The 20,931-nt window shown below is 45.7% G+C and overlaps 4 protein-coding genes across 4 annotated transcripts; 1 reads left to right on the top strand and 3 right to left on the bottom strand.

The window, feature by feature from the left end:
- The first annotated feature begins 726 nt into the window (after positions 1-726).
- LOC125348057 (olfactory receptor 958-like) lies at positions 727-1,671 on the top strand. Its single transcript, XM_048341000.1, has one exon. The coding sequence runs from the start codon at positions 727-729 to the stop codon at positions 1,669-1,671; it is 945 nt and encodes a 314-aa protein (XP_048196957.1).
- A 6,785-nt stretch (positions 1,672-8,456) lies between these two features.
- On the bottom strand, positions 8,457-9,392 carry LOC125347817 (olfactory receptor 8D1-like). The gene has a single exon (XM_048340772.1). The coding sequence runs from the start codon at positions 9,390-9,392 to the stop codon at positions 8,457-8,459; it is 936 nt and encodes a 311-aa protein (XP_048196729.1).
- Positions 9,393-15,476: 6,084 nt separating this feature from the next.
- Positions 15,477-16,427, bottom strand: LOC125348058 (olfactory receptor 150-like). The gene has a single exon (XM_048341001.1). The coding sequence runs from the start codon at positions 16,425-16,427 to the stop codon at positions 15,477-15,479; it is 951 nt and encodes a 316-aa protein (XP_048196958.1).
- A 2,461-nt stretch (positions 16,428-18,888) lies between these two features.
- On the bottom strand, positions 18,889-19,830 carry LOC125348059 (olfactory receptor 150-like). Its single transcript, XM_048341002.1, has one exon. The coding sequence runs from the start codon at positions 19,822-19,824 to the stop codon at positions 18,889-18,891; it is 936 nt and encodes a 311-aa protein (XP_048196959.1). The 5' UTR covers positions 19,825-19,830.
- Positions 19,831-20,931: the final 1,101 nt, after the last annotated feature.

A 20,931-nucleotide genomic window follows, 5' to 3' on the forward strand; every position in this document is an offset into this window, starting at 1 on the left:
CAGTGTGGAACAGGGAGGTTAGACCATTTCCTGTACACAAACACCAGTGATAACTGGCAACACAGGGTGGGGAAAGAAATAGAAGGCGAAGTTGGGGATTCAGAAAAGAGAGTTCAGGTATTCTTAGGGTTGTCCAAGGCTGATGTGAATGAATAAAGCCAAAGGCGTTCTCTGTCCTGAAATGTGCCCTGTGAGAGCCGGGATGTGGAGGGAAAGCTCCTGAAGAGGGAGGGTCGTAGGAGGCAGCTGCGGGGTTCCCTCCACTCCCCCGAGTGAGCAAGGCAGGCCCCGCTGCCTGGACTCGCCTCCTAAATACACACCATGGCAGGCTGCAATCAGACGGCTGGACGTGAGAAGGAGAAGGGGGACAGAGCCATGGCGGGTGTGCACACGCACTGGCTTGGCGGGGGGGGAGGGGCCTGCTTAGAAGCAGACTTGGACGAGGCTGCTGCTGAGAGCAAGTTTGCACAGGGGTGCTGGCCAGCTGGAAGGTGCCAGCTCCCGGGTGGTAAAGCAGACAGGAACGATGGCGGGCAGCAGGCGCGGCAAGAGCTGAGGATTGTAACATGCTTTGCGACCTTAAAAGATTCCGTCGCCTCACTTCCCGTGGAGACCGAGCCCATGAGACGGCGGAGGTCAAGGTCAGCTGCTACTCAGCTCCCTGGCCGTCTCCGGAGCTGGGCTCCCGTCTCCACCACCGCATTGCTCCTCCAGGGCGCCGGCCGCATGGACTGCGGCAACCACACCCCGGTGACAGAGTTCATCCTCCTGGGCATCGCCCACACCCGAGGACTGGAGACCATGCTCCTCCTCCTCTTCCTGGCCTTCTACCTGTTCGCCTTGCTGGGGAACCTGCTCATCTTGCTCGCCATCCTGGCCTCCTCCACCCTCCGCACCCCCATGTATTTCTTCCTGGGCAACCTGTCGGTGTTTGACATCTTATTTCCCTCTGTGAACACCCCGAAGATGATGGGGGTTCTGCTGGGGCAGGGCCGCGGCATCTCCTTCCAGGGCTGCGCCTGCCAGGTCTTCTTCTACCACGCGCTGGGCTGCACCGAGTGCTTCCTGTACACGGTGATGGCCTACGACCGCTTCGCCGCCATCTGCCGCCCGCTGCGCTACGCGGCCATGGTCAGCGCCCGGCTGTGCACCTGCCTGGCGGTGGGCACCTGGCTGGGCGGCTGCGTGCACGGCTGCGTCCTCACGCTCCTGACCTTCCGCCTGCCCTACTGCGGCCCCAACGAGGTGGACAGCTTCTTCTGTGACATCCCCGCGGTGCTGCGCCTGGCCCGCGCCGACACCGCGCTAGTGCAGACGGTGAGCATCACCAACGTCGGTGCGGTGTCGCTCACGTGTTTCCTCCTGGTCCTCACGTCTTACACACGCATCGCCGTCTCCATCCTGCACATCCGCTCCTCGGAAGGCCGGCGCAGAGCCTTCTCCACCTGCAGCGCCCACCTGACCTCCGTCCTCTTCTTCTACGGGCCGGTGATCGTGGTCTACCTCAGGCCGGCCTCCAGTCCCTGGCTCGATGCTGCGGTTCAGGTGTTCAACAACGTGGTCACCCCTTCCCTCAACCCACTGATTTACTCCTTGAGGAACAAGGAGGTGAAATCGGCGTTGAGGAAGGTGTTGACTCCCGCGGCCCGGCCTCTGGGTGATAAGGACTAGGGACAATCAGTCTCTGAACCCTCGGTCGAGAGGCTTCTGATTCATGGGCACCGCCGCCCGGTGCCCAGGGAACTGCCGCCTAGCCGATGGGGGACCGTTTGCATTTCTCTGATCTCATGACTTTTGATAACTATATGGCAGAGACTGAGACATGGATTCCTAATTCAGCATCTTCTCTGTGATTTGCCAAAATAACATAATTGCTTTCTTTTAAAAAATCATGGTTTTTGTTTTTTACTAAAAATATATTAGTGTAAATTAATGATGCAAAGGGTCTTCGCTGTGATGTTTACAGCATGTATAGTATGTACTTTGATCAGACTTTCCCCACATAGAGTATTCCTTTTTAATCCTTCCTTCTCCTCCCTCTGGTTTTGGTTGTTTTCGGTATGATATGCGTGTATATACATATATTATATTCATTGTGATATATATGTGTATACGTGTGTCTGTATTTAAGTGTTCACATACATATGTTCACACACATGTATGACACATCCATGTGCATCTTCTATAGTGTTCACAGCATTGCTAGCTTCCTTCACTCTTCTTCACTAGTCCCTTCTAAAACAGTCTCTTTTTTATTATCCTGTTACAGTATTTTTATTTTGGAGTCTAGTTTTTATATATGATCCCAAACATGATATTTGTCTTTCTGAGCTTGTAGGGAGATTCTTCCAGAAATTACAAATAGATCTGCTACACGATCCTGCTATGCAACACTTGGGCATTTATGCAAAGGAATGTAACCCAGTCTAGAAGAGAAATCCACCTGCATATCGTGTTGGTAACAGAATGACTTACAGTAGCCAAGTTATAGAACCAACCTAGGTGCCAGCAAACAATGATTGAATGGAGAAAATGGGATACATATGCACAATGTAGTGTTAGTCCCCCATAAAGAAGAAGCAGGTTATGGTATTGGCTGTGGGAAAGTGAATGGAATTGGAGATCACCAAGTTGAATGAGATACGCCCAGCTTTCCCCCACCGGGCAGGTCATCCCCCTGGGGTGATCTCTGAAAAACTTCACTCCCTAGAGCCCAAGCAAAGGTGGGCTTGTCCAGTTCTGTAGGTGCTTCTCAATCTAGCCAAGTTACAATCGAGATTAACTATCATAATTGCCAATAGTCAGAGTCACTAAGATGCCTTTAATAGACAAACACATAAACAATCTGCAGTGTATCCCTCCAATAGAATATTATTCATTGATTTTTAAAAATGAAGTCTGAAACCACAAAGAGACATGGAGAAAATTTAAGGGTGTATATGGAAGCAACCAAAGTCAATTAAAGAAAACCTTGCATTGTTTTCTGTGATCTGATATGTGGGGAAAAAAGTAATTGGGACTGAAAGAAACTGGAGTTCATTTGTATCCCCTTTGTTCAGCGTTCCAGACTACTTGATTCTTTGTCTCTCTATCTCTGTTCCTGTCTTGCTCCCTCTCTGCTTTGTATTCAGGACTTTTTTCCCTTTGGTTTATTCAAGACACTAGTGAACATTTCAGCAGTAATTATTTTCAACTTCAATTTGTCTAAATTAATTCCATGAGGCCTTTTGTTTTTCAAATGCTTCCCTTAATAGTCACTGTGGTAAAACAGAATTATTTGCTATTGTGTCCCCAGCATAACTAATTTCCTGGCCTAACAATCACACAGACAGACAGACAGACACACCAAAGGGAACAGTGATAGCAATAGCTGCCTCCCAGAGTGCTTTGCAGCCAGAACCAGCAAGGCGAAGAGGTACCTCCCCTTTTCTCTGCTCTCTAACCCTGGCATTCCAGCCCCTCTTCTCTGCTCTCCATCCTTGGCATTCTGTATAAGGCATGGAGGAGTTCTTGACAGTGTTCTGTTTCCATTGGTTACGATGATCAGCTAAGAGATTTATCATCAGTTTCTCTTCCATGAAAATAATTTATTATCATTTCAAAGGCATCTAAATAAGACAATCAAGTAAAAGAATAGAAGCTTTCCATTTAAGTGCACTTCCAGATACCTATAGAAGGTTATCACAAAGTCAAATACCAAGTATCACTTGGTAATCATAGAGGGAAACAGACAAAGGTGCCCACCCATATAGAAAAACAGACACATGGAAGGGCAAATACAAAGACAGGCACTTATTATGTGCTTTCCTCCACCACGCATCAGCTACCATGATGTGCTGCCTAGCTGCAGGCCCAAAGCGGTCTCTGAAGGCCAGGGAGCCTACATAAACCTTCACACTTTGTACAATGATCATATCAGGTATTTGCTACAGTAATGGGAAGTCCACTAACACAATGACCTTTTAGAAGTAATGATCTAAAAGTCGACCCTGAGAAGCCACAGGGAGCCCAAACCCATAGGTGCTCCAGGTCCCTTGGATTAATGACATTGCATTTGGGTAGCACCTATTTACAGCCTCTCATGTGGTTGCATAATCTAAATAATATCTAGATTAGTTATAACCCCTAACCAATGCACACACACTATGTCCATAGTTGCTATGCTGCATTGTTTCTGTAATAGCAAGAAAACAAATCCTCTGTACCAGTTCTAACTTTGCATCAGTGACGGCCTGATTCTGCTGACTGTCAACATCTTCATCATCATAAAAAGCAAAATAACTCAATTTAGATGGATTAATTGCTAGGCAAAATAATTCAATTTAGATGGAATAATTGCTAGGTTGCTTAAAGGAAAGAAACTATAACTCTGTGTGTGTGTGTGTGTGTGTGTGTGTGTGTGTGTGTGTGTGTGTGTGCCCACTAGAATACTGATCCCTGGGGCTTGAACTCAGGGCCTATGCTATTCCTGAACTTTTTTTTTTTTAGCCAGTCCTGGGCCTTGGACTCAGGGTCTGAGTACTGTCCCTGGCTTCTTCCCCTTCAAGGCTAGCACTCTGCCACCTGAGCCACAGCGCCCCTTCTGGCCGTTTTCCATATATGTGGTGCTGGGGAATCGAACTGAGAGCTTCATGTGTAGGAGGCAAGCACTCTTGCCACTAGGCCATATTCCCAGCCCCTATTCCTGAACTTTTATGTGCAAGACTGGCACTCTACCACTTGAGCCACACTTGAGCTCCACGTCTGGCTGTTGGATGCTTACTTGGAGATAGGTCTTTGAACCACTATCCTCAGATCTCAGTCTCCTGAGTAGCTAGGATTATAGGTCATTAGTTGTTTTTTTTTTAAAGGAGATCTTGTTTTCATATTTCATTGCCCACACAAGTCATGTGAGGATTCTGAAGTGTGTGCTTATTTCACTCTCCATACCAGGGAATCAGGCTCATAGTGGCATTCTTTCATTCAAAGAACTTTCATTCACGTCAGTTCCCTGCTCTTCACCGGACTTTGCCAACACAAATAGTTAATGCTGGAGACCAATGAAGTTTTCATAATGACTTTTCTTCTATCTCTTTCTGCCCAAATAAACTTTTCAAAAGTCATATTCTATATTTTTATTGTCCTGAAAAATCTGTTTGTTAAATATTGACTCATGTAGTCCTGAGACTCCATCCTACTTTGTATTTTAGAGATTACGGAGAGATTTTAGAAGATTACAACTGATCCCATAATCAAAAACCTTATAAGACTTCCTAGACTACACTCATGTAGATTTCTCTAAAGGCAAGGGGGAAGGATGAGCCAGCAGGCCGTCAGGAGGCTGAGAAACTTCCAGAATCCCTCTTCGTGACACAGGAGGCCCTTCTGCTCCTCACTGAACCAAACATAACTCCAGTGGAGGATTTTATTTTTCATAGTCTTCTTTCAAATTTCATTATTTTTCCTTCCTTCCTTCCTTCCTTCCTTCCTTCCTTCCTTCCTTCCTTCCTTCCTTCCTTCCTTCCTTCCTTCCTTCCTTCCTTCCTTTCTCCCTTCCTTCCTCTCCCCCTACTCTTCTCCCCTCTTCTTCCTCCTCCTCCTCCTCTTTCGTCTTCTCTCTTAAATCATTCAGTTTCAAGTTCTCTCCAATGTGCTCTGAATGCAGAAATGAGCAGGACAAACTAAGTCCTTGCTTTTGGGCTGCTTGCACTTAAGAGGGATGAAACAAACAGAAAACTGCTCTTTATAAGAAAGTGTGTGGTAGTGGTTGACGTGCGGTCTGATGAAAAGAAAACTTGGTGATATGACTTAGGGCGATGGGTGAGGCAAGGCCTTTCCAAAGAGATGACAGTGGGACCTCAGAGCCAAGAAGCAGTAGAGACGTGAGCATATTGGGGTACAGTACTTAAGCAAGGGAGACAGCTGATACAAAAACCTGGGAGTCTCAATAAATCTGGAGCTTGATGAGTAGATTGGGGGGTGAGACTCCTATGGTGATGGTAATTGTTACTAGGTAAGGAAGATCTGCCATGCCAGGTCAAATGGACTTTCCGAGAAAATAGGATGTTGACAGTGAACTTAATTTGGAAATATTTCAGTGGGAAGTGGTGATTGCCAGGTCTGGTTTGCATAGGAATAATTACTGGTCTTGACCACAGGTTATCTGGGTTTGCATTATAATCTTATTATTTACTAGATTTATGGCATTAAATAAAGCATTAATGTTTCCGAGTCTTATGTCATTAAGAAAGTCATACTTTGTTGGGGAGGGGAAGGTGGGGGAAAATGAGGGATAAGACAAGTTGGATAAGAAATGTAGACACTATCTTATGTATGAAACTGTAACCCTCTCTGTGCATCAATCACTTTGACAATAAAGAAATGGAAAAGAAGTCATACTTTGGGTAACATATATGTACTTCATCATTATTAGAGGACAGAATTCTTTTTCTAGCATTTTCTGAGTTTGATCAGGCTTAATTAGTAAACCGATGCACATTTAAAAATCTTTTCTCTTTTCATTTTGACAATATTAAGGATTGACCTCAGGCCCTTGACCTGGCTAGGCAGGCATTCTTCTACCACTCAAACCATACCCCTTCATCTCCTGCTTGTGTCGGTTGTTTTACTTCTTGCTTTTCTTTTTGCAAAGAAGATGTGATTATTAACAGTGTGGATTGAATATGTCCTCCCACAAACCATTTCCTCTCACAATTATCCACATCACTAGGATTGCAACCCCTATCATTCTAGCTATTAAGGAAAAGTCATTGGAGTGATTTCCCATTGTGTTCCTTCTCTTGTAGCCCACCTCAAATCCCTCAAGATATACCCAGGATTCACCTCTTCTCACTACCTTTTTTTATATCCTTCCCCACCCGTGTCACTTTTATGTTTCACGTGGCTCCTGTAAGAGCTTCTTCATCGATTTCCCTGTTTCTGGCCATCCTCACCATGTCTTTTCAGCCAAAGGGCAGACGTGGTGATTTCTGCCTCTTCCATTTCTTACTCCAAACAATGTTTAACCTAGAGACAAGTTTTATAGGAACAGAGGTCAGGCCTCCATGTGTTTCTCCTATGGATTTGCCTCACCGATTCCAGCTGTCAGTTTCCCCACATCCTGTCACCTGTGTCTAACAGGCACACGCACCTTCACACAGCTCTGTCACGCCCAAGGACTAGCATTTGGAAATTGGCTACATGTCACAATGGTTCCGCCTTACCTTTCTTAGTATGTGTCTTCTGAGAACTAAGACATTCTCCTGCAAAAACAGCAACCCATCTGTCCCACTCAGGAAGTCACCATAGGTGGAATTGGATTTATTGAATGCATAATCCACATGAGAACAGCAGCAGTTGCCTCAATAATGTTGCGTATAGGTTCCTTCTGGTTTTGGGTTTTGTTTTTTTTTTTGGTCTGAATTCTGACTAGCATCAACGGTTGATTGTTATTTTCCTTTAATATATACCAACAGAATTGTTTCTTAGTCTTCTTTTTTTGTTAAGTGATATTGATGCTTCAAAGAACCATGGCTAGCTCTCTTACAATTAGAGAAGTTAGAGAAGTTTTGCATTGTCTTCCTTTTTCCTGTTGATTATACTGTGGTTAATACAGTATAACCTAATTTAACATGAGCTTCCACCAGGTGGGCAGGAGAGGAAGGGGCGGGGAGGACCTGAGAGAAGGTGTGAGGCTCTCCTAAAGTGGGCAACTTGAAACGACTTTTACAAAAGAAAAAGATAAAGCAAATGATAAAGATCTGTGTTTAAAATTGCTGTATTTCCCACAGGATAGCCCTCTTGTCTACCTGACCAGTGACCACAGGAACAATTTTAAAGCCCAGAGAGACGCCAACATTCGACAAGGCCATGGTACTGACACAGCATCCCAGCACCTTCTGCTCCCCCCTCTGCCCTCTGAGGGTCCTCGTGGGGGGGGCGGTTCAGAAGCCGGTCGGCCAGGGTAGGAGGTTTCAAACACTTTCTGTGTTCTCTTTTAACCTTCTGAATGCCTACCATGCCCACCACCTACAACCTTTACATTCAGAGTTTAAAAGTGGATGCCAAAAAGGAGGTGATAAAAAAAAACACAAAACAAAACACCAAAGGTTTGGGGGAAGTCCTCCCCCAGTACCCACAGAATGGATGGAATTCCCTGGTCTCAGCACTGACCAGATCCTGACGGGAGAGGCCAGGGAAGGCGCTCCGCCTTGCCCGTCACTTCCCTCAGTTTACCTTCTACAGATAGCGAGACAAAGGGGAGTTAACTTAGCCACTAACAGCACCCAGCATCCTTCTATCAACATCCTTCCTTTCTTCCTTCCTTCCTTCCTTCCTTCCTTCCTTCCTTCCTTCCTTCCTTCCTTCCTTCCTTCCTTCCTTCCCTCCCTCCCTCCCTCCTTCTCTCCCTCCCTCCCTCCCTCCCTCCCTCCCTCCCTCCCTCCTTCTCTCCCTCCCTCCCTCCCTTTTTCTTTTTTTTACTCTGGGAGTGTGCCACCTCTGAGGATGTTTTTCAAGGCTTCCCTGACGTCCTTGTTCCGCAGGCTGTAGATGAGGGGGTTGAGCATGGGGATCACGGTGGTGTAGAACACCGAGGCCACCTTCTCCTGGGTGGTGTCCTCCGCGGATGGCTTGAAGTACATGAAGACGATGGAGCCGTAGAAGACGCCCACGGCAGCCAGGTGGGAGCTGCAGGTGCTGAAGGCCTTGGCCCTGCCCTCTGCCGAGCGGATGCGCAGGACGCTGGCCGCGATGAAGGCGTAGGAGACGACGATCGCTAAGGCGCAGGCGAACACGTTGAACCCAACCAGAACCATCACCCAGCGCTCCTTGCTGTAGTCTCGTGAGCAAGATATCGCCAGAAGAGGGAGGATGTCGCAGAAGTAATGGTGGATGACGTTCGTCCCGCAGAAGGAGCGCCTGGAAATGTAGCTGGTGTGGACCAGCGCCCCGAAGGTCCCCGCCGCGTACACGCCGGCCACCAGCAGCAGGCGGGCCCCGCGGGCCATGGTGGCGTGGTAGAGCAGGGGCCTGCAGATGGCCACGTAGCGGTCATAGGCCATGGCGGCCAGCATGTAGGAGTCGTCGATGCCAAAGAAGCAGAAGAAGAAGAGCTGGGCCATGCACTCGGGGAAGGAGCTGAGGTTTCGCTCGGACACGAAGTTCACGAGCATCTTGGGGATGATGACAGAGGAGTAGCAGAGGTCAATGAAGGACAGGTGACAGAGGAAGTAGTACATGGGGGTGTGGAGCGGAGAGCTGAGCCTGATTAGGAGGACCAAGCCCAGGTTTCCCGCCACCGAGGCCACGTAGATGAGCAGGAACAGAAGGAAGAGCGGGAGCTGCAGGCCCGGCTTGTCCGTGAGCCCCTCCAGGATGAAGACAGAGCCCCAAGAGCAGTTCCCAGCGTCCATTCTTCCCGGGGCTGTGGCGGGGCAGCGGTTCCGCAGGGACGGTCCCGTCAGACCCCCGCTGGCATCCCGGGGATTGGGCGACCCGGGGCCCAGAGGACGCACTCAGTGTCCACACTCAGCGTCCACACGCAGCAGGCAAAATCGACTTTGTAGCGGACTCTCGTCAACCCCTGGTTTAGAAGTGAAACTCAGTTTGCTTCAGGTTTTTTTTTTTTTTAATGGTTTCCAGGTAGCATTTAAAGGTGAAATTCATTTTGTCTCTGCAAAATGAGCTTCAGATTCCCCTATAAAGGAAAAGAAAACAGCCAATACCCAGTGTTATTCAGGGAGCATGTGCACAGACCTGCCGTTCAGCTCCCCGCTTTTCCACCTGCAGCTCGTTGTCTTCTCTGCCCCCGTCCCCTGAACTTCCCCTCCTGTGTCGGCGTCTTTATTCAGCTCCTCAGATCCTAATTCCACGAAGCCCTTTGCCCTGCTCTGAGGTTCTCGCCTCCCCTTCCTCTGTCGTTTTGTTTTGTAAACTGGCATTTCCTTGCTTCTGCTGCATCGCAGGTGAGGGGAATGAAGCCTGTGAGCGAGGAGAGAGAGAGACAGAGAGAGAGAGAGACAGAGAGAGAGAGAGAGAGAGAGAGAGAGAGAGAGAGAGAGAGAGAGAGAGAGAGAAGGAGAGAGAGGGCCACGGCCGCAGGGAAAGCTGTCCTGGGACCGCACAGACATGGCCGCAGCGTACACATCCTCCGCACGCCGGCCAGTGTGGAGGCCACGCGGTTGTGACCACTGAATCACAGCATGCCACGAGAGGGCGGAGCTCCTGCCTCCACTGGATGACATTGACAGAGGAAGGGATTAAGCACTTGCTCTCAGCCCCAAAGACTGGGGATGCTATTCTGTCACAATTACAGAAATGTATTCGTGCAGAATTTTCCAAGGTCACCTTGAAAATGCGCTGACCAGGACTTCTTCCATCTGATTATTTACAAGCCAGCGCACCCTGTACAACACCTTTCTCTCCCTGAATCCAGACAAAGTGTATTCATTCCTAAGTTTAGTTATATATTGCACACTACCCTTGCTTCTAGACCATTGCCTCTAATGGTTTATTTTCCATATTCTTAACTCTTAACAATGGAGTTCTAGTCTTTTAGAGCCTCCAGTAAGTACTGAAGCTATTTTGGTCTTATATTAAAAAAGACTGTTGTCACCTCACTGTCTTTAAGAAAAGCAGACATGTAGAGATGCAGAAGTTACAGGGTGACAAATGAAGAGAGGAAGAAGGAAGGGTGGGAGAATGCAGCTATAATAGTCAATGTATGTTTGTGAAAATAAAACCAGCAAGATAGAGGGGAGGGGTGGGGTTGGGAGAGACAGGGGAGAATGATGAAAGAGGTGACACAGATCAAGATGCATTGTACTCATAAAGTGACATGTGGAATTGAAGCCCCTTTGTACAAATACTTAGAGGTGATTTGAAAATAAGGAGTTTATAAACTTCTCATAAAACATCAGAAAGGCAACTCAGCAAGAAACCTTCCCCTCTTAATTCTTCAATTTTAGAAAGTGATGTGAAATAAAAATATTTCCTCTGCAGAGATCAGGAAGGTAAAAATATACTAGGTAAAATATAAGGAAATAGACTGGAACAGAATATACCAAGATCTGCCCCATAGCAATGAAACACAAGTGCACAGAATGTTTGTGAAAAAAAAATTCAGATACTGTTAGGAGCCATACTCTTATCAGAGCTCTGTAGAATGATCAGACTTACCTGCAAATAATCACCAGGAATATTGTTGCTGGTTGTGTATGCTTTTATTTTCACGTTCATGGAATGTATGCATGTGAACACACACACACACACACACACACACACACACACACACACACACACCCCTTATGAGATTAGCCCCATAGCCTTCAGATCCTGGAAAAGTAATGGAGTTGATTCTGTATAAGAAGTCAAGGAATATTGATGGAGAGGAGCAGTTTAAGACTCAGCCAAGCAGAGCAGGCGTCTTCCCTGCTCCAGGGGATTTGTGCCTGGCTCTGCTCGGACCTCAGGAGGTGAGCCTGAGCCGGTGCTCCCCTTGGAGGGCTCCTCTTCCCAGTAGACTCTACCGGGAAGACACAATTACAAAGTTCACGTTTCCTGGCAGTATAGAAGTATTCCTAATAATCCTCAAGGCATGGAAAACAAAAGATCAAACTCCCCCCTGTGTTTGAGAGAGATTAATAATGCTTCTTTAAGAAAGAGCACACTGGGCTGGGGATATGGCCTAGTGGCAAGAAAAAAAAAAAAAGGAAAAGAAAAGAAAGAGCACACTTTCGATACTATGTGAAAACATTAAATTGCTTCGTCAAAACAAAAAAATAATACCCTTTCTTTACAATTTAAAGTTTTCTATAGGGGCTGGGGATATGGCCTAATGGCAAGAGTGCCTGCCTCATATACATGAGGCCCTGGGTTCGATTCCCCAGCACCACAAATACAGAAAATGGCCAGAAGTGGCGCTGTAGCTCAAGAGGCAGAGTGCTAGCCTTGAGCAAAAAGAAGCCAGGGACAGTGCTCAGGCCCTGAGTCCAAGCCCCAGGACTGGCCAAAAAAAAATAAATAAAAAATAATAAAGTTTTCTATAAATCAGTTCAAGCTCACTTCATTAGCTTCCAAACATGTGAACAATGTGTTTTATTTTTAACCCTCTTTGCATTTCGGAGTGTTACCCGTGGATGAAAAAATAGAGAATGAGTGACCCATTTTCCGTCTTGTAATTTCAAAAGATGTAATCTGAATTCTGAGATGCTGTCTCTAAACAGTTGCTCTCTCTGGGAACTGTATGTCTATACATTCTCCTAGCTCAGAACTAACCGCAAACATGACATTTTTTGTCAATGAAAATAATTGTACATTGCCTTTTCACTTCTTTGTCAAAAGTTTAATGGGTCTATGAGAAGTATAATCGACTCCCAGCTGCAGCACATTATAAGTGTATAATTTTAGGTAAACGTGACATATGTGCTTACCCATAAAGTCATTTGCTGAACTGAACAAAAAATAAACACATGCAGCACATGAGAATCCTTTTGTATTTCTTTGGAACCTGCCCCTGTCAACCTTCTCCCCCTCCGGTGTAAGCAGCCGTGAATCCACGCTTGGCAGTGCACGTTGCTGTGCGCTTTCTGGGTGCTTCCCTGAGAAAATGACGCAGCAGACAATCGTTCCTGGGCCTTGTAGTTCCCACAAACCTGCGAGAGTCACACGTGGTCTTGCATGGGAAGCAGCTCAGGGGCTCTTCCGCCTGACCTTCCTCTTGGGGATGGTGTCTGTGGACCGTGAAGGGAGGAACTCTCTGCCCGGTTCACAGTGGCCTCACGTTTTGAGTTCTGTAATCAAGGCCAGGAAGCATGTGTACGTAATGTATTATTGCTCATTTTCCTCTAAGTGCCAGCATACTCAATGCAAACCAATGGAGGTAAAAGTGTGTTAATGGTGGCTTTCCCTCTGGAGGAAGCATACATAGGGGCTGGAAATCAACACAGCAGGGCCTCCCCGGGTGGTCTCAATCATCTCCTTTTTTCTCTTTCCTTGAACCAGATAGTGAACACTTGATGATTTATACATCTTCAGGTCTTTACTGCAACTATCTGATTCTTTCCCTTTAGAGAAATCAGCCTTAGACGATATTGTAATGAAGGGGCAGAACCATGTCCAAAAAAAACTCTATTTACAAACACTGGAATTTGACTTTATGTTTTTCCTTTCACTTTAGAAACCATTTGAAAGTTGAAAAGGCAGTCATATATCAGAAACACCCCTCACAAATGTACACATGTGTCTTTGTGCACATGCATGTGTATGTGTGTGCCTGCGTGTGTCAGGGCCTGGATGCTCTTTCTTAGCTCTTTTGCTCAAGGCAAGCTCTTTACCACTTGAGCTGTGGCTCCACTTGTGGCTTTTGGGTAGTGAATTGATAGTAAGAGTCTCATGGACTTTCTTGCCTGGGCTGGCTTCCAACTGTGATCCTCAGATCTCTGCCTCCTGAGTAGCTAGGATGACAGGTGTGAGCCACTGGTGCTGGCTGTTTTGTTTCTGTTTTAAATGAAAACAGAATCAGAACTCCACTCCCCCTGGTGCAGCTGAGTTATATGGAAGACAGTGTGTCCATGTTTAGAAAGGACTGTGTTTGCTACCCGAACTTGCATAGTATAGTGACAGCTCATTGTTTTTCCTGCAGAGATGCAGTATGGAGCCAAGTTAAATTAGCTAGAGTGGAAAACTAAGAACAGGCAAGCAAATACAAATTAGAAAGCTAAAGGGGAAACCAGAGGCTTGTTGGATCACAGGCCTATATCTGTATCTCAGATTTAAAGTTCTGATTTTGTGGTAGAGAATATAAGGCGCATGTTAGTTAAAACATGGAAGGAAGGACAGGCTGTGACTGTGCAAAGATGAGAGGTTGCAGCTATGACATAACTATGACTTGTTACCTTTTTGAGTAGATACACTGAAGGAAGTTAACTTTTAGTGGGGGTGGTGTTTTCATTGTAGTTGAGGAGGACTGAGACAAGTTCATACCAACTGCAAAGGAAAAGAGAGGCAAGGTGAACGAAAGGATCGGGTTCACATAATTTTTAGCATTTCTAATCAGTGTCACAGTGCTGTGTGTCAGAGAACAAGGCCACACGGCAATGAGGTCAACGTCCACAGGAAGAAGAAATAATAATGACAGTAGGATTCGACTCAATAAGGTGAAAGCATTACAATGCACTCATATGGAGCATTAATTCACACCACTAATTAATTAAATATTCATTAATTGAATATCAATTTGAACATTATAGTAGTCAATGACTGAAATTCAATGCATCATTTCCCTATTGTTTCTGTTCACAATAATCTTTATCTCGCATTTTCATCAGGCAACATTGGAATCTTCATTCTGGAAGTCAGCAGATAATTGCAGAATAACCACAGAGGACATTCTTTCTTGATCCATGGAGCTGACTGATGGTGGACAGAGGTTCACAAACATTACAGAAACAAAGTGAAGACAATTACGAACAGCTGGATGATGCAAGTGCAGACCTGGACCTTCCTCCATGGAGGGTCTGACAATGATGGAGTTGTAAGAGCCTGGGTTGTTCAGGCTCGGGATAAGGATACTAATTTTTTTTTTTTTTGCCAGTCGTGGCCTTGGACTCAGGGCCTGAGCACTGTCCTGGCTTCCTTTTGCTCAAGGCTAGCACTCTGTCACTTGAGCCACAGTGTCACTTCTGGTTTTTTTTTTCTATATGTGGTGCTGGGGAATCGAACCCAGGGCTTCATGTATACGAGGCAAGCACTCTTGCCACTAGGCCATATTCCCAGCCCAAGGATACTAATTTTCCAGCAAGTAAGAATAGTAATTCAGGGAAATAGGCACTAGAGCAAGAGTGTTTTAAGAGGAGAGGAAGATCAAGGAAATAGGAAGTGATCACATCAAATCTGCAGAAATAAATTCTAATCATGCAACTGAGAGGAGCAGAGGACCAGCCACACCTCTGTCATGCTCACCCCAATGCAGAGGCAAGCAGGTCTGAGGAGGCATCTGGGTAGACAAAAACAAGGGCCACCAAGGCAGCCTGGTGGTTATGATTTTGCCCTGTTTTTGTTTGATGAGAATCAATTTTTAACCTTGTATTTTAATTATAATAAATGAATTAAGTATGAAATCCTCATGAAAGTTATGCAGAAGACAGGTGCCTAGGAAGCTCATGAATCAGAAATACTTGATGTGTGGAGCAGGATTCTCAACAGGCTGTAACCATAGCCTCAATGACCCAAGCCACGGATCATTCTAGTAATCATACAGATCCTGGAGCCAAGGTACGAGCCTAAGGGCAGCCATAGTCCAGGCACACGAAGCAGAATCAGCCGTGAGAAGGCTATCAGCAGCCTTGAGAACTGTTTGGATGTGATAGAAGTGAGTTTGAGGGATGACTCCTGTCTTACCCTCAACAATGTTCTTCCACATAATCAGATAGCAGTGGTAGGAATCACACGACCTGAAGACTTGAATTATAATATTTCGCTACAGTGTAATACTCCTTTCATATGGATATTCTTTTTGCAAGGAACTTATTTAGGGCCATTTTGACATCTTTATTTCTCAGGCTGTAGATCAACGGGTTCAGCATAGGAGCAATAGTAGTGTAAAACACAGAAGACAATTTTCCTCGGTCCTTGGAGCTGACTGAGGAGGGATGCAGATACATGAATGTCAGAGAACCAAAGAAGAGAGCAACGGCCAAGAGGTGGGAGCTGCAGGTGCTGAAGGCCTTGGCCCTGCCCTCCGTGGACTGAATGCGCAAGATGCTGGCAATGATGAAGACGTAGGAGCCCAGGATGATCAGGGTTGGGATAAAGATATTAAAAGCACTTAAACTCAGAACTACTGTTTCATTAATAATAATACTGGAACAGGCGAGTTCCAGTAGAGGGAAAAGATCACAGAAGTATTGGTTTATTGTATTCACCCTACAGAAAATCACCCTCAGCATGCAGACAGTGTGAGCCGTGGCACCAATCAATCCCACACCATACACGCCAGCCACCATCAGGGAGCAGACTCCGTGGGACATGGTGACATGGTAGAGCAAGGGATTACAGATGGCCACGTAGCGGTCATAGGCCATGGCGGCCAGCATGTGGCACTCTGAAATAACAAAGACAAGGAAGAAGTAGAGCTGAATCAAGCACTCAGCATAGGAGATGGTGTTCTTCTCTGTCACGAAGCTCCCCAGCATCTTGGGGGTGATGACGGTGGAATGACAGAAGTCAATGAAGGAGAGGCTGCTGAGGAAGTAGTACATGGGGGTGTGCAGGGGAGCGCTGAGTCCGACCAGGACCATCATGCCCAGGTTTCCCAGCACCGTGACCACGTAGATCCCCAGGAAGAGAAGGAAGAGGGGCAGCTGCAGCTCTGGCTTCTCCGTCAACCCAGCCAGGACGAACTCAGTCACTAGGGAGTGGTTTCCTGGGGACATTTCTCCTTGCGACATTGCATGTAAGGAGAGAAGAAAAACAAGAACAAGGTAAGAATGTATTGCCTCACCAAACACTGAGATGTGAAGAGCAGCCAGGTATCTCTAATTCTCTGAAAGTTTGAACTATGTGTTAGTGTTAGAGCTTGGGATCCCAGTACATAGGAGATAGGTAAATGACTACCAGATAAAAATTATCCTTATTTGTTTTCTATGAGGTAAGAGTGGCTCTCAATAGGATATGTTAATATCTGGATAGTGTCTCAACCAGGGACCCATCCAATGACTGATAGAGTGTGCTAAGAAATTCTCATGCCTCACAGCACAGATAAAGATTGGACTTACTTAGGAAGGCACAGCTACAGCTGACCTGGTTCGTTTTGTCTTGTTAGCCCAATTGTGTGAACCACAAATGAAGGAAATATGTGTTGAAACATGACAGGCAATTTTCTCTCATTCGTTGTGTCATAGCAAATATGGGTTATCACTGTCAGGTAGGTTTGGGAAATTCCTGTGGCATGTGGAGCCTGGAGATCAGGAAGCCCTCCGCATCCAACACCGAAAGCTTCTGAGGCAGTGGAATCCCGGTACACACTCTGTATCCTCCTGGAAGTTTCCGTCCTGGTTGTGAGTGAGCAACAGATACCGTGCTCTGATGTGGAGTTTCTGGACGTTGCTGGTGGCCAGACAAAAAAAGACTCCTGTTCTCTGTTGACCTGGGGGTCAGGGTGCAGACCGCAAGTTGTGAGGTGCTCACACACACAGTGAAGAAAGTGACAACCCCCCTCCTGCCGTCCAGGCTCTGAGCAGCCGACGTGCACTGCACAAAGAGTCTGGAGGTGGAAGAGGCGTCATAAAGCAGATTGCAGGGGAGTCCCTCTAGATTTCCTTTCACTAGGGATGAGCTGGTGTGATGTAATTAAAATTTCCTTTTTAATCTTTGTCTGTAATACTCATTAGCTACCCTGTGGGTGATATTCTGTCTGACATCATAGCAATCTTCATCTTATGGGACTCGGAGTTAAAGTACAACACGCTGAATCAAGTCATGTAAGAAAATCGAGGTGGGAGGGAGAAAACCCAATTATAAGCATGTTCTGCACTGGTCTGGGTAAACTGTGTAGGCAAATCCACAGTGCAGAGGAGTTTGGGGGGATTTACTACATGTTCTCCTCTCAAATAAGCGAAGCCAATCACCCTGGTTCCACATGAGGGCCATAGGAAAGGCCCCTGTGTGTGGTCTGCTTTGTACACAGGCAAATCCTCAGGAAGGTTGAGGGCTTGAGCTCTGCCACCAAGTACAGGTGCTGGTGTGGGTGACAGAGATGGGTCACTATTTATCTGAAGGAAGCCCCCTGAACATGGTGTAACTCACACGGTAAAACTGAGCAGGATAGTTACCGGAGTACAGAAATTGATGTTGTATTGACCTCACTGTAGTTTAAAATTATTATTAAAGTAAAATGTGTTTTATCTGTGTTTCTTCATATTTTGGCTAAACATAGTGAATTGTTTCATACCCTTCATATCAAATCACTACTGAGTTGGATAATCAAACCTGTGAGGAAAAGGCACGTGACTCCTCAGGTGGCGGCGTGCTCGTCAGGTTTCTGGGCTCAGCGCAGTGTTCTGCTCATGGGCCCTGGAACAGCAACAGGACAGACAAACCCCTATGCTTTGGAGCTACCACCCAGGGCTTCTTTTTCTTCTGATGTGAAGGCCAGCATCCAGTCCCCATTTCACCCAATCAGTGGAGGGAGGCTGGTATACACTTTTTGAAAGAATAAATGTGTTGAATAAAACATTAAAATTAGAATGGAAAGGCATATTTGTAGCCATTTCTGTAGAAATTGGAATTCGGTGAGCCAAGTCAGAATGCAAACATACCTCAATTTGCATGCATATTCAAAGTTAAGTCAGATGAAAGGTACACAGAAGTCAAACTAAGAATTCTTTAGCACTTTCATGGCACCTCAGAAGTCACTAGATTTGTTGATGGTATGGAAATAAAAACAAAACAAGGTTTTAAAGGGTTTAAAATAATTTTATTTATAACATGCATTCATAAAATATTCCTCCAGATAAAGACAAAGCTAGACATTTCTCATTATAGGTGGATTATATGCGAGAACCAAGTTTTTGATGAATACTTAGTCGCTTCAATAAGACAATTGAATTTAGACTGTAAAAATTTATGTTTCAAATACCTGAAGCCTAAGATTAGTCAATTGTAAGGAGGATTTGAGCAGCTGAAAGGAACTGTATTTGCAGGAGATGCAGTGGATCTGAGCGGGTGGAGTGTGGGAGCCGTAGGGCCGTGAGGTCCCCTGTGTTGGACTCTGAGGATGGATTCCTATTCTGGGCACTTACTTTCACATACTTACTGACCTGGGGATATGCATTTCTGTGCCTTATTGCTGAATCTTTAATCAGATCTCTAGAAAACATACATTTGTTTTGCTGAGAAAAATGCTATTTTTCATACCAAACCTTTCCTTTCCAGGAACTTACTGAGGGCAATTTTGACATCCTTATTTCTCAGGCTGTAGATCATGGGGTTCAACATAGGCACAATAATGGTGTAAAACACAGAGGACACTTTCCCTTGGTCCATGGAGCTGACTGAGGATGGCTGCAGGTACATGAAGGCAGCAGAACCAAAAAAGAGAGCAACAGCAGAGGCATGGGAGCTGCAGGTGCTGAAGGCCTTGGCCCTGCCCTGCGTGGAGCGGATGCGCAGGATGCTGGCAATGATGAAGACGTAGGAGCCCACGATGGTGAGGCTGGGGACCATGATATTAAATGTGCTGAAACACAGGACCACTACCTCATTGACAAATGTGCTAGAGCAGGAGAGCTCCAGTAATGGAAAAAGATCACAGAAGTAATGGTTTATTATGTCAGCTTTGCAGAAAATCACCCTCAGCATGCAGACAGTGTGAGCCGTGGCACCAATCAATCCCATACCACACACGCCAGCCACCATCCAGGAGCAGACTCCATGTGACATGGTGGCATGGTAGAGCAAGGGATTACAGATGGCCACGTAGCGGTCATAGGCCATGGCGGCCAGCATGTGGCACTCGGCGATAATGAAGAAACAGAAGAAATACAGCTGAGCCAGGCACTCGGCATAGGAGATGGTGTTCTTCTCTGTCACAAAGTTCCCCAGCATTTTTGGGGTTATGGTGGTGGACTGACAGAAGTCAATGAAGGAGAGGCTGCAGAGGAAGTAGTACATGGGGGTGTGTAGGTGAGAGCTGAGTCCGATCAGGGCCATCATGCCCAGGTTCCCCAGCACCGTGACCACGTAGATCCCCAGGAAGAGGAGGAAGAGGGGCAGCTGCAGCTCTGGCTTCTCTGTCAACCCAGCCAGGACGAACTCAGTCACTAGGGAGTGATTTCCTTCTGCCATTTTGTCCTGGGAAAAAGAAAATGATGTAGGTGATCTCTCGTTCTTTGATCCTTCCTTATGTGTGGTAGCGGACAGAGACTGCAGGATCCTAAACATACCTGCCTTGCTAATAAATACAAGCTAGGACCCCCACTGTTTGCAATCTCTGCTCTAATTCTTGCTATTAGTACCCATTGCTAGGACACAGAAACATTAGATCAAATAATGAATCCACTGAAAGACTGAGCGACTTTTCCCATAGGTCAGTGGAGAAAACACAATGTATTGTCCTTGCACTTTTATTGAACATTATACTGGATACTCTGATTAGAGGCACAGATATTTGAAATGGAATTTAAAATAACTCCCAATTTGGAAGTAAACAATATAAGTATCTATACATTATTTTAGAATATAAAGAATCTTTTTTATATTGCAAATTTTCAAGCATCTATAATAAAGAACTATTAGAACCTATCAGGAAGTTAAGCCAATTAGAACAGGAGACCCAATGAGTAAAAGCTACAGCCATAAAATACATGCTAATACTATGAAAATTAATAAAAAGTTTTGGAAACAAACACTTAAATTAAAAATGTCAGGGAGTACTTATAAAATAACAAAACATTATTGAAAAGGACTAGACATTCACATAAGTGGAAAGACATCCTGTGTTCATCACTCAAAGGACTCAATATTGTGAAAACCATAATACTTCCCCAACTGATTTACCAGCTCAGCTCAGTCTCTACCAAAATCCAAGCTGTGTGTTTCAGGTTCTGACATGTTACTTCTTCACGAAGTGGAAGGGATGCAGAATAGTCAAACAAATTTGAAAGAATAAAAAGAGGTTTGAAGGCTCACCTTTCTTTAGTTTAAGACTTGTGGTAATGTTACACTACTCAACATAGCATGATATTGTCTCGTGAACAGATCAGTCAAATGAAACTCAAAATCCAGATAAGAACTTGTATCACCCCCCTTCCTGTTCCTCTTCATTCACCTGGCCATGTATGGGGAGGGAGAATACAATCAAGAATTCAATGAATCAAGAATTGAGGTACTCAGTGTTTGTCGCTCTGTGAGTGAGGGACAGATCCTGTGCTCCGACGTGGAGTATCTGGATGA

This window comes from Perognathus longimembris, chromosome 3 (genome assembly GCF_023159225.1).
Source record: "Perognathus longimembris pacificus isolate PPM17 chromosome 3, ASM2315922v1, whole genome shotgun sequence".
Lineage (NCBI taxonomy): Eukaryota > Metazoa > Chordata > Mammalia > Rodentia > Heteromyidae > Perognathus > Perognathus longimembris.